Source organism: Pleurodeles waltl, chromosome 1_2 (assembly GCF_031143425.1).
Source record: "Pleurodeles waltl isolate 20211129_DDA chromosome 1_2, aPleWal1.hap1.20221129, whole genome shotgun sequence".
Classification (NCBI taxonomy): Eukaryota; Metazoa; Chordata; class Amphibia; order Caudata; family Salamandridae; genus Pleurodeles; species Pleurodeles waltl.
The window spans coordinates 184,360,940-184,374,153 of record NC_090437.1 but is presented as its reverse complement, the minus strand read 5'-3'; the positions used below and the strand labels follow the sequence as shown (position 1 = coordinate 184,374,153).

General features: G+C 41.0%; 1 protein-coding gene across 1 annotated transcript in view; it reads left to right on the top strand.

Moving 5' to 3' along the window:
* POLR1E (RNA polymerase I subunit E) overlaps window positions 1-13,214 on the top strand; it is a 158,776-nt gene that overhangs the window by 30,094 nt on the left and 115,468 nt on the right. The window contains exons 4-5 of the mRNA XM_069237525.1: window positions 6,524-6,609; window positions 7,838-7,893. Of these exons, the coding sequence (XP_069093626.1) occupies window positions 6,524-6,609; window positions 7,838-7,893 (142 nt within the window). The remainder of the gene's footprint in view (window positions 1-6,523; window positions 6,610-7,837; window positions 7,894-13,214) is intronic.

Genomic DNA, 13,214 nt, shown 5'->3' with positions numbered 1-13,214 from the left:
ATGTAGGCGCCCCTGTATGTAGCGTGGATACCGTATGTCTTATTTCCTGTAGTTGAAACACTGCCAACCAGTAAGAGAGCCACTGCATCCGGGCTGCTATGCAGTAAGATTGAAAGTTGGATGCTCCCAGACCGCCCTCTTCTGGTGGCAGATGCAATTTGGAGAGGCTGACCCAGGCAGCGTCCAGTTTCCCAGATAAGATCAATCAAAAGGGAGTCCAGTGTTTGAAACACTGAGCGTGGGATGACTTTTGGTACGTTCACAAAGTGATATAGTAATTTTGGAACCCTGACTACTTTTGAGATGGCCAGTTTACCTGGTATTGAGAGGGGCAGGGTATTCCAGAATTTTACCTGGGATCTTAATACAGTTATGGCTCTAGGTAGATTACAGTTTTAAGAGATCTGCCGCAGTTCGGTATATACATATGCCTAAGCATCTGAATGTGTCATGGGCTACTGGGACAGTATCTACACCAGGCGGATATCACTAGATAAATCAGTGCTTGCAAAAAAGAGCCCATGGGATTTAGTATGATTTACACTTACGCCTGAAAGACTGCCAGAAACAGATGTAAGGTCTTGTATATACATACATTTATAATCTGCATATAATGATATTGTGTGTGGGGTGGGTCTACTAGGGATACTTCATTCCACTGTCTCTTTTGGGCAAAGAGCTCCATTACCAGTACAAATAGCAGAGGGGACAAATGGGCATCCCTTATGCGTGCCGCAGTCTATTATGCATGGTGGGGAAACACAAGCTCCTGTTTTGGTCCGGGCTGTTGGATTTGTATAAAGTACTTTAATCCAGCGTGTAAATTTGAGAGGAATCTCAAAGTTGCGTAGTACTGTGAACATATATTCCCAGTCGAGGGCAGCCAAATGCCTGTTGTAAATCTATGGAGAGACATCCTGCATTGAGGAATGTACCCTCCGCCTGTTCTATACCTTGGTATAATCTACATATATTTATGAGGTGTTTCTAAGGGGTATAAAGCCACATTGATCTTTATTTGTTAAAACTGGGAGCAATCACTGTGCCATTAGTCTACTGAGTATTTTATTATCTGTTGCTAAAATGGAGAGTGTTCTATACGATGATAGGTCATCTGGCGTTCGATGGTATTTGATTAGGGAGGTAACTAATGCTTGGCTTGTAGTTGGTGGTAGCGTCCCCGCTTCTAGGGACTCCTTGTACAGTGTCTCCAATCAGGCAATTAAGCGTGTAGCGAATGTGGCCTAAAATTCAATAGGCAATCGATCAGTCCCTTTTTTTTATTACGAGCCATGTTTGTGATGGCCTCCCGTAACTCCTCTGATGACAAAGGAGCTTCCAGGGTCCTTCGCTCCGCTTCCGATATTCAAGGGAGTCTATGGTCTTTCAGGAAATCGTCAACATCTTCTGTGTGGGTAGTAGGGCTAGTCTTGTATAAGTTATTATAATATTCACGAATCAGTGTGGGGGAAATTCAAAGGCCTTATCATACTGGCACGTAGTATCTCTGCTTTATCACCTTGAGTATGTAGTTTCTGCATATACGCTGTATTGTCGATCAGCCTTGGGTGTTTTAGAGCTTCAGAGTAACGGATTCTGAGCTCCTTTAGAAGTTTGTGGTCATCACGGTTCTGTGCAGTATCCCTCTCAAATCCCCCCATTTGGGATTCATTGTGTTTTAATTGTGTGCCCACAGTTGTGGCTATAGAAGTCCCACGTATTACAACTTTAAATGCTTCTCATTCTAGTACAGATGTCGTGGCTGCGCCCTAATTTTTGTTAAAGTAATTATCTATTGCGGTGCCCAAGGTGTCTCGGAACAGTGTGTCGTCTAGAAGGGTAGACTGCGTTCGGCAAGTGGGATTCGGGGATGGCACTCTGCCCCAGGATAAAGTTACCTCTAACGGGTTGTGGTCCGACAATATTTTGCTTAAATAAGTTATTTCAGAGAATTTCTCCAACATGAGCATTGGGCTAAAGTTTAGATCCAGTCAAGTATGTAAGTTATGTAGCAGCGAAAAAAGAGAATACTATTCCATTCCATCATTGTGTGTTCTCAACACATCCACCATAGACTAGTGGGTTACCCAGTCTTGCAATGCCCGGGCTTGTTTGATGAAACTTGTGCCTGGGAGGCGAGGGTGGGAACAGTCCAGGTCTATATCTAGCATTGTGTTAAAATCGCCACCTATAAGCCATGGTAAGTGCGACCATTCGGACAGTGCAACTAAAAGCATTGCAAAAAAGCATCTTGCCCTGAATTAGGGGCATATATAGTACCCAGAACTACCATTGCACCATTCAACAAGTCTCGGACAAAGACATATCGTCCCTGCGTATCAATTTTTGTATCTTGTGCATCAAATGGTACTCCCGCCCTTACCCATATTGCTGTCCCTGGGTGTAGCCTGAATAAGAGTTAGCGAAGAGTTGTCCCCTCCACTTGGTACGGAGATTCGTTATCTAAGGAGAGGAAAGTTGAGTCTCTTGTAGATATACTATTTGTGTCCCTCGTCTGTGTAATTTTGCCAGTACTTTGTATCTCTTGTGTGGAGATCCCAGTTCCCAGACGTTCCAAGTTAGTAGTTTAAAATATTAAGAAACAGGTGCCATTGTGTAGAAACTGTAGTGCACTCCATTAGTGAGTCATTATACATATACTGCAGGACATTAATAACATAATTACATTTCTGGTGTAGTAAAGAACATCCCCCAATACTGGGTCCAACAGAGAACGTCCGTTCGACCAAACTTAAAAAAATCAACTAAACAATGCAAACAAAACGTAAATTGTGTATCCGCTTTTGAGGTATGTGGATATAACCAGATTTTCACCCCTATGATCAGGTGGTTAGTATTACCAGCTATAGGGTGGAGGGTTCAGGGAAGTCTAGGAATCGCTGCAGTGAGTGCAGGGAGAATGGACATGACCAGAGGTATTAGATGTATATATACATATAGCCCATGTTGATGTCATCTCCAACAAAAGGGGGGGGGGTAGCATGAGGTGAGCCAGTACGTGTGCTTTGGTTAAAAGAATATGAGTAAATTTAAGAACATATATTGAGGCACATTTCCTTAAATAGGTATTTTGTTTTGCAATGACAACAGTGTAACGGATTCTGAGCTCTTTGAGTGGGGCGATTAACTGAAAAAGGACATTGAAGTATGAAGCTTGGGAGTGTTGTTGACTACAACTGTTATGACTGACAGAGTGCTGTTGTCATCCCTGGGAGGTTAGTGGAGGAAGTTGTGTGTACCTGGATGGAAAGTGAGAGTGGAAGGTATTACTTATGATTGCTTGGGTCATCCCATGGCCGCTTTTCGAATCATTCATTACAAGTTTAATAAAAGTTTATTAAAAACCCCCAAAAAAGACATTGACGCAGCATTTCAGTGGAATCTGGTTATTCACATCTACATTATTTAAGACATACAGAGTTAACCGATTATTTTACAATGCGGCCAGAGTGCACATAAGGGGTGGATCAGGGGTATCCAATGAATCGAAGTGTTTGTTGTTAGCTCTCATAATTTCTAAATTATGTTCTTGTTATACACAACTTAATTGGGCAAGTCTTCTTTTATGAATTCGAAAATTTCGTGTTGCTGTTTCTTAGGTTGCAATGTCTCTTGTAGCTTTTTTCCCATTGTATTTTCACTTCCATTCCTCCACTTTAAAAGCAGGGCTTCTGCATCAGAATACAGTGGAACGACAATTAATCTTCCAGTGACCAAAATGAGGGAAGAAGTGGCCACAAGAGAAGGCATTTATTTCGATCTAGGATGCAACTACAAAAGAGGAGTCCTGCTTTTAAAGTGGAGGAACAGAAGCGAAAGTCCCAACAGGAAAATTGAGAACTCTTATTAAGACCTCTGTTTCCGATAAAGTTACTTGGTCCTGCAGAGAGGAGAGGATTGTTATTTGTTTTAAAGCCCTTTTTAATTACTGTAATTAAGCCTGTGGAATGATATTGTTCATATGTTTTTAATACTCCTGTGCTTTGAAAAATTGTTGGCATGTTGAGTTTCAACCTTACTATGGGAAACTTAAATTTGTCAATGTCTTCATCATTACCGGGATCCTTAGTTCTCTGTAATGGCTATCAGTAGACATATAATTTTCCTTAACCTAGAAGAGCAAGTTGATGATTTTAAAAACCCTTGTAGGCGCCATGGGGACTTTTCTTATTGCTTAGGACAAAAACAGATCCAACTCTAGTCAGCACAAGTGTGTTTGTCTTGCAATTAAGCACAGGTATAGTGCTGTGTGGTGAAGCATTACACTCACTGTCATGTGTTTACCACTTCTTGATTGCCCTCTCTTGATTTTTCTGAAAGTGCAAGAGAAATCCATTTGTGAATAAGGGTCAGTTATATTCATTGGGATCAAGTAAGTGAGTGGTCATCAAATATCTAGCTTTACTACAAACCTTGGTACTTAATGACAGGTAGGGTGCTTTCACTCCATACTGCCTGTTAAGATCTTACGAGGTGGATTGTGCCTTCACTGCCGGCGTGCTGTTTTCTCTTTTGTGAGTACAGTTGGAAGGATGCCCGGCGTAACATTCACTTCCAGTTATCTTTTTTGAGGACCCATGGGCATCTCTCAGTTCCAGGGCATTAGTTAAACTGGAAACCCAAACACTTTGACTGATTAGCATTTTCCTAACAGTCATTTTACCATAAAGCTTATTGTAAAGTTTTGGGCAAAATGCAAAGCAACTTAAAATGTGTTGCTCACTAGTCTAAAATCCAAGTTGGTCAATTACTCTAATTAGTTTTCATTCCTTGAGAAATAATAAACATTTTACTAGAACTGCAGGTCGAGTGACATGAATAATCTACTCGACCTAACTGTAATGTACTTGATCTGCAAACGGGTCTCAAGTTGTGTGATCCTAGGCAAATATTTTAGGTCAAATATTTTAGGTTAGAGATTTGCTTTTTTGTTCATTTTCACATATGAGTGCACCTTCAAATATGTGAGCTCAGCATTTCTGCTGTACAAAAACCCTCTTTTGTTTGAATAAATAGACTAAATGTTTGCTCCATGTATAATAACATTGTACCCCACATATAGGGGATCCATGATCCATGACTTGCCTCTTAGTTTGTTAATACCGTTGTCACCAGGGCACGAGTGTTCCTCAGTTTATTTTTAAGCATTCACTTTTAATAAATATATCACTAATGCATGATGTGGTAGCATACTGTCATTTACAGACAGTAAGTTTCCAAGAAATGTCTAAAAACCTTCTCACTAACCTGCAGCTTTACTGATAAAACTATATAATGTATTAACAATAATCTGTGACAAATGGGTTTCAGAAAACATATGTATCCTTTACACATCACCAGGTAAAGTGTTCTGATTTGTTTTCATTCTATTAAAATATTATTTCATCACACAGAAGTACACAAAATAGGCTTTCACAACTACTGAAATATAGTTTGAAATGCTTGTACAGTTAACTTACTTATTTAAATGTTGTGCGTTAGAAAAAACCTGCTACCATACAGCCTTGCATTTCACACACTCTTTTTACAGCAAGTCAGACAGCTCACCTTATAAAATCCTGGAACTCTTCAGTCAGAAGGAAAATTAGTTGTCAGAAGACAAACTAGACAAACTTACTTTTGACCTCTGTCTCTGAATACAAAGCAAATGGGCAAAAATAAGAACAAGATTTAAAGGCATCTTTATTGTTCCTTCAGTTTCTGACTGAACAGAACACCTGGTCTTTGTCAACTAGCCAGAAGGGGAGAGTAGGTCCTAAAAATAGCTCAACCTCATAAAATATGACTCTGCATAGCGGGTGGGCAAGTACAGTGTTTGAGGCCTGGTTTTGTAGACAGGGATGCCAGCCTTAACAGTGACTTTTTTGTTAGATTATTCCCCAGGCTTCTGTCTGTATGTCATAATGGTTACCTCTCTGCTATTATTCTCAGGTAGTAGATTGTGCTACATATTGTACCCACAGTTGTGTGTGAAGAACTTCCTTTTTCATTGGGAACCAAAGTACAACAATGGCATATTTTCTGGCTTACTCACCCCTTGATTCCACCTCATGGTTACCTTCTTCTATTTGTTTCCCTTCTCTGTGTAATCTCTCCCATTTTATGGCTTCTTTCTCCTTTTTCTGGTTATGAACAATAACTATAGTCCGCCTGTTCTGTTATGCTCCCTTCCATTATCCTGATGTTTTGTCTGAAAAATACTGCATTCGTATCTTTATATTGGTATATCTTCTCAATCTTGGGCTCAGACTAAACCTTCCCCATCTATTGTGCTATCACTGGGAGTGCCATTACACGTGATGTTTGGAGGCCATAGTGAAGAACCTTGAATAACTGACTTCCCCTGTCTTGGGTCCTCAGACCATGGGGGTTGACGACTTGGCGTTTTCCTCCCAGGTTTAAGGTGGATTGATTAATTTAGGTTTACATACTACTGACTTGAAAGCTTAAATGTATCAGTGCTAGGTAAGATAATGATCTCTAACTGTTCTAATTTTCTTAGCTACTTTGTCGGGGTCCTAAATAAGGAGTCTGGACAAATGGAAGTGTTCAGTGCCGAACAGTTTAACATGCAGCCGTTTTTTCCAGGTAAGAGATTGAGGAGATGTAATTTAGTCTGTCCCTGAAAAGAAAGGTTTTTCTTTAAATAATACAAAATCATCTAGGCGAGAACTAGTGGACAGTGTAGATTTATTTTTACTGTAAAAATATAAATGCTGGAGAAGAAGTGTATGCTTTGCACATAAATAGCTAACTTTTAGTGCTGCTTGTAGCATGGAAAAACTGAATATGTGTCCTTGTTCTAGGCTGAAGAATTAAGTATGAAAACTGTTTGAGTCCATGTGCCTGCTAAGACTATCTGAATCGTGTATGCATTTACAATACCTCTGACAAGAAAAACAGACCTACTGAGTTTCTTTGCATCTTAGGAGCCGTTGCAGTGTCTGCCAATCTGATGATACTACTTCACTTGAAGGTGGCTGTAATGGAATGTAGTTGTTTGTAAAAGAACAAAAATTGATACATGCAAAGTTCCTGTCCTTCATCACAGACCTCATTCTAATTTTTGATTTCTAGTGCAAGATGATATTTGCAAACATTCAGAAGTAGGCTGGCGGGGGCAAACCAACTAAATCCACAAATGTGCTAGTGACTGGTCTACTTTCATGAAATTGCATTCCTACGGATGCTTTTATGAAGTGACAACACATGATGTTAGCAAGATGATGGAGTAAGACGTCTTTGAGACTGGTAACCTCAGAAGTTGCAAGGATACTATAGGGGGTTCTGTGACCTGAAATGGTCAAATGAAGCATTAATTAAAAAAGCAAATTTTCTCAAAATTTGACTGTTGTACTGCCTGTTGTTTATTGATTGGCAACGTTTTACTTCTCACATTACGCTATCTTTGGGCACCTCAGGAATCATATTCACCTTTTCGTTTTCAAAATAAACTGATTTTTTTTATTTGAGTTCCCTTTGAAGACCATGGTCCCGCATGTCTGATGTGCCATGATTTCAAGCAGTATGATTTTGTATGTCTAATTACTTACACAATGCAGCTTTGGGCATGGCGAGGCCAGAATGTCTGTGCGTATAGGAAGAGTGCATGGCAAAGAATGGCATAGGCACTTACACCCGTACAAACGCAAGATGACTCTAGAATGCTTTTACAACCTCCATCATTGCTTGTACAGGATTTCAGCAAATATTACAAATGACCACTATTCTAATATGATAAATTGCATTTGTATTTTATGGTTAGCATGATGTCACCAAAACCATTACAGATGTACTTTTACATCTTATTTTTCAGGTGAATCAACAAATGCCATTACAGAGGAGAAAGTGGAGAAATCCTACAGAGATAAAGTGAGTCCCTTAACGCTCTCATAGCTAATTTATAGGTTTGTGGTGTGAATAGAAAACCTCTGCACAGTCAGCAAATCTCTTTAACTCAAGGATGTTGCAGTAGCCTGCCTAGGTTGTCATTGTAACGATGTGCTTTGCAGCTTCAAAGTTTGATAAGGTGTTTTGTACCATACTTATATTGTGTCCATAGTTGCAGTTGGTGAGGGCAAGGAAATATTTGACATTGTTAATCTTTGACTCAGAGCATAAGAGCAAAAGGCAGAAAAGGGAAAAAATAGGAGAGAAAAGATTAGAAATTAGTGACAAAGGGTGACCGCAGTGACAAAAAGGAACCTGAAAGAGTGAGAAAAAGAGAATGAAAGTGTATAGTGAACGAAGAAAGAGCCATGAGATGGCATCTAGAGTAGGCAGCCATGGTAGTCGGCATTCCGGGATTCAGCAGTATCATAAGGAAAAGTTTGAGCCCTGCACTTATGATTGTTTTTATTTTTGCAAATTAAGCGCTGACTCTCCGAAGAAATGACTGACTGATTGATTCATGTGGGTAAATGGTCCGCATGAAAGTACACTCTTCAGTTTTTCCAGTCTTTAATATCTCTTCATAGTATTGTCGACAAAACAGTGAACATATTAAAAAAATCCTTAGGTGCTGAGTCTGGAGTAGATAAATGTTTAGACTGGAGGTGAAAGTGTGATACGAGTATGAGGGACATTTAGGCATCTTAAGCTCATGAATGTTACATTAATGGGGGCTGGGAGTTGTTGCCCGATGGGAGAGAAGATGGTCACTTAGGCAGGAGACTCAGTTATCGACAAGCTTTCCAGTGATTAATTCAACTTACATGGGAGTCCATCAGTCTACTACCTGACGATGTTATAGTCAGTGGCTCTCAAGAAACCCAGGGTTCTGCATTGTAGGATCCTCACTGATAGTCATAAACACAAAATATTCCTGTGCATTTGCGGGGATCCCAGAACGGTTTTTCTTCTTACACTTAAAGTCAGTCTTTAGATGGAGATAGTCTCCTCAAGGTCCCTAAGATTGATGTTACGTCTGTTAAAAAAAAAATTACATACCTTTTTTAACTGATTATTTATTTATTTATTTTTGTCTGAACCATAAAATGGCATCAAACTATCAGAATGTGACCACATTGCAGCATCTGACAAAAAGGCAATTTTGAGTTTAATCCTAAAACACCTATTGGGTACATACAGAGTGCGATAAATGAAGTTAAAAAATGAGCCTGTCAAGTGAAGACTTCAAGGACTGCAAAGAAGTAATATACTTTTACTTTGAGGAGCCAGCAGCTTCCATTTCCAGCATGCACTGTACTGGCAGTATAAATGCATATGTACTGTTAAAACATATAAGTATAATAATTCAAATACAGCGGTCTCTATCATAGGAAGAGATCCATACAGTTTCCCCTCAAGTATTCCATTATAATAATAAGAATGTAGAACTAGTGGTGATGTTAAACCGATTTCTTAAAATGCCAAGGTAAAGTTCTGTCTTCGGGGATCTTCATTGATATTCATAAGCTTTGAAGAGTCCTGCCCACTTACGGGCATCCTGTAGCACTTTTTCAACATATGTGTTTTTAAGTGTAAATGTTCCCTTTTCTTCAGTAAGGCCTGGAGGAACACTTAAGACATGTAATTTTCAGCCTGTGGTAAAAGGCTACAATGGCCAGGTCCTTCAGATTTGCATTAAAAAAAAAAGTAAATTCAATACATATTGCACAGTTTTTTCTTCATTAATTTGACTGTTAATGCTTCCTTTATATTTTTTAATAACATTATGGGAGTGGTCATGAGTGCTGTAATGTCTGGGGTAATTAGCAGTGCATGGTGAGGGCGTGAGTTATAGTTACTTGGAATAATTCTAACTGCTGAATTTCTAAGGTTTTGTACAAGTAAATTCAGAGCCTAACGATAACATCCCTGTTACCTTTGTTTTTTTCTGTGAATTTCTATGTTTTTTAAATCCTATTTCCTAAATATAACGTCCATGTAACCTTTATTTTTTTCAGTGAATTTCTATGTTTTTTTTATGTAAAGTAATTTTATTTACTATACGTTAATCCAACTACCGCTGCACATGGCCTTCGACTGTGCACAGTGGGTGTTTGCCTCAGGGCCTGTGTCTAGGTCTGAAAATAGATGTGAGAGAGTGTCCCTGGGTGTGAGTGGATGTGACAGTGTCTGTCTGGGTGTGAGAGGTTCTGTGTGGGTGTGAGTGTGTCTGGGTGTAAGAGTAGGTGGGAAAGGGTATCTCTGGATGTGAGAGTGTCTCTTTGAATGGGCGTGTGAGTGTCTATGTAGGTCTGTGAATGGGTGTGCAAAAATTTCAGTGGGTCTGTGAATGGGTGTGCGAGAGTCTCAGTGGGTCTGTGAGTTGGTACGTGAATGAGTAGTCTGTGAGTGGGTGTGTGAGTGTCTGAGTGGGTATGTGAGTTAGTGCATGAGTTTCTGAGTGGGTCTGTGAGTGGGTGCGTCACTACCTGAGTGGGTGCCTGAGGGTCTGAGTGGGTCTGTGAGTGGGTGTGTCACTGTCTGAGTGGGTCTGTTAGTGGGTGCATGAGTGTCTGAGTGGGTCTGTGAGTAGCTGCATAAGTGTCTCAGTGGGTGTGTTTGTGGGCACATGAGTCTCTGAGTGCATGATTTTTTTTGTTTTTGTTTTTTTCGTTGCAATGTTACACTGGGGGGGCCAAGGTGAGCGTTGTGACTTATTCCCTAATATCGCTTGTCGTGAAAAACAAAATCTTGATAAGGTCATAATTTTACCCTGAAAGACCCCTTTATCACATTCCGGGGGTCATGGTCCTACACCCTGAGCCCTTATACCTCGTTTCCTTTTATGTTTCAGCCCTGGGGACCATGTCCCGTTACCTAAAATGACGGCTGCAACTTTCTGGTCAGGTTGCGGCCAGCCAATCGCAGCATTCCTGTTCGTGTGCACATTCGCAAATTCATGTGATCGCTGCGAAAACGTCGCAACGGATCCGCTGCCCTAGATGTACAAATGTATTTCCCCTTGAATTTCTTGAAAATTACTGAGCGGATTTACACCAAACTAAAAGTGTACTGAAGCCTGCCTTTCTGACAAATTTGGTCTAATTCCGTCCATCAGTTTGGGCTGTAGTGGTGTTCAAAACTCCTATGGGAATTAATATGGGGAATACAAGATTTTTTACCCCCTTTTTTCTCAGCCCCCACTTGATGGATCACCCCAAAACTTCCCGTGTGCAACAAGAATCACCAGCACACTTTTTGGGGGGGAAATTTCGAGAAGATTCGTCAAATGACACCAAAGATATAGGCAAGTCAAAAAAATGCTTTTCCTATGGAAACATTGTCCTAACTAGAACTACCTACTGGTCGTTGCCAGTAGGTAATCTATATGTCAGATTTGCTGGAAAACTGGTAATTTGACAGGAAAACTCTCACAAACCCTTGTTTAAAAAAAAAAAAAAAAACATGAAGAAATAAATGACAGTGTAGCCCCATTGGCTCCCCTGTGCAAGTGTGAAAATAGCGTCTGAGATTTTGAAGGGCTAGAGACCACCAGTATTCCATCATGCCCAGCTGGTGGCAGTTGCTTCAGTTCTTTTTTACAGTTCCTGCTGACAGGATCTTGGAGCTACGAGCGCAGCAATTTTTGCCTTGTTTCCCTTAAAAATCTCAACAGAAAATTTTAACAACAGTTTTATTCTACGGTTTTTACCTTTTTCAATCTTGTTCTGTTATTTTTTGACAAGAAATATTTTTCCTGAGTCAAATAAAATGCCTTCTTTATTTGGCAAGTGTCCTCTCTGTGGAAGAAAGAAAGCTAAATTAGACCCTCATGATGTCTGTTTCATCTGCCTTCCTGAGAACCATGTTCCTGACAAATGTCCACACTGCAGGAAGCTTTCCAGGCGCACCCTGAGGCAAAGGAAGAAGATTCACCTCCATGACACAGAGGAGCGACGCAAGCAACAGGAGCCGTCAGAAGGTGGGACATCCAAAGAGCGAGGAGCGGTTCAGTGCTCTGCCAGGGTTGGCCACTTGCCTCTGAGGACACCAGGCATGGAGATCCAAAAAGAGAAACGGTGTCATTCCAGAAGGTACAGTCCCTACATATTCATCATTGAGGATTGGGTCGGTGTCCAGGCATAGGAGGTCGACACTGGGGCATAGTAGAGTGACCTCGAGGGATACTATGATGTTTAGACACAGGAGAACTTCGACATCGAGAAGTCTGTTGACATCAAGGCAATCCAGACCTTTGGCAAAGTTAGGAAATGAAGACACCTATCATCAACTTCTGACTGAATATTTCAGGGCATGTTCCCCATCATCTCCTATTCTGCTGCCAGACTCACCTCCACCTTCACCTCCTCCAACAGTACTGGTGCCTCCTCAGCCACCTTTGCCAATGCCTCTTCCATCACTTCAACCTGCAGACTTCCTACTTCAAGGCCTCTATCTTCACCTCAACGATCAAGGTCCAGATCTCATCATCATTCCAGACATTGCCATAGGCCTAGGTGCTCTGTCACACCCATTCTCGTGATACACATATCATAATCATGAATCCCGGAGCAGGTCTTGAAGCCGGTCCAGACGTGTTTCACCCTACTATTCTTCGTCGTCCTCTGCGAGGGCTGGCAGATGCTCAGTAACTGTCCGACTATCTGCAATGAAGGGTCTCCCCAGTGAAAGTACTTGTGAAAGGTGCATCAGAGTTGAATATTCCACTGCCTGCTCCCACTCCATCTACTCTGGTGATCTTTGGGAAACTTCACCACTGTTTAGCATCCAGACCACTCCTATTACTGCTTCCGGGTCTCTAAGAACTATTCATTGAACTGTTCCCCATACCATCCTCAAGAAAATCAGCTGCATCAAGGCTACAAAAGAAATACAGACTTCCAGAACAGAATCCACTGTTTCTTCGCTGAAATCCTCCCCCTTATTCAGAAGTGATTCTGGCTGCAAAGAAATTGCACTCATCTGCTCCTTCGTCCACATATCACTGGACAAGGAGAGTAAGAAATTGGATTTAGTGGGACACAAGGTATGTGGTACACCTGTCACCACAGGGAAAGATGCATGTGCATCATCTCTGCTGGGCAGATATGATAGAGACGTGTGGAACTCCTTACAAAAGTTTGCAGAACTCCTGAGAGATCGACGGGAGGATTTTCTTGAGGTGGTAAATTAGAGCATGATGGTCTCCAACCACATCACTAGTGCGGCTGCAGACTTGTCACTGCTAGCAGCTCATGAGTACTGTTATGGTCTGACCCTCAGAAGGCAGTCTTGGCTTCGCC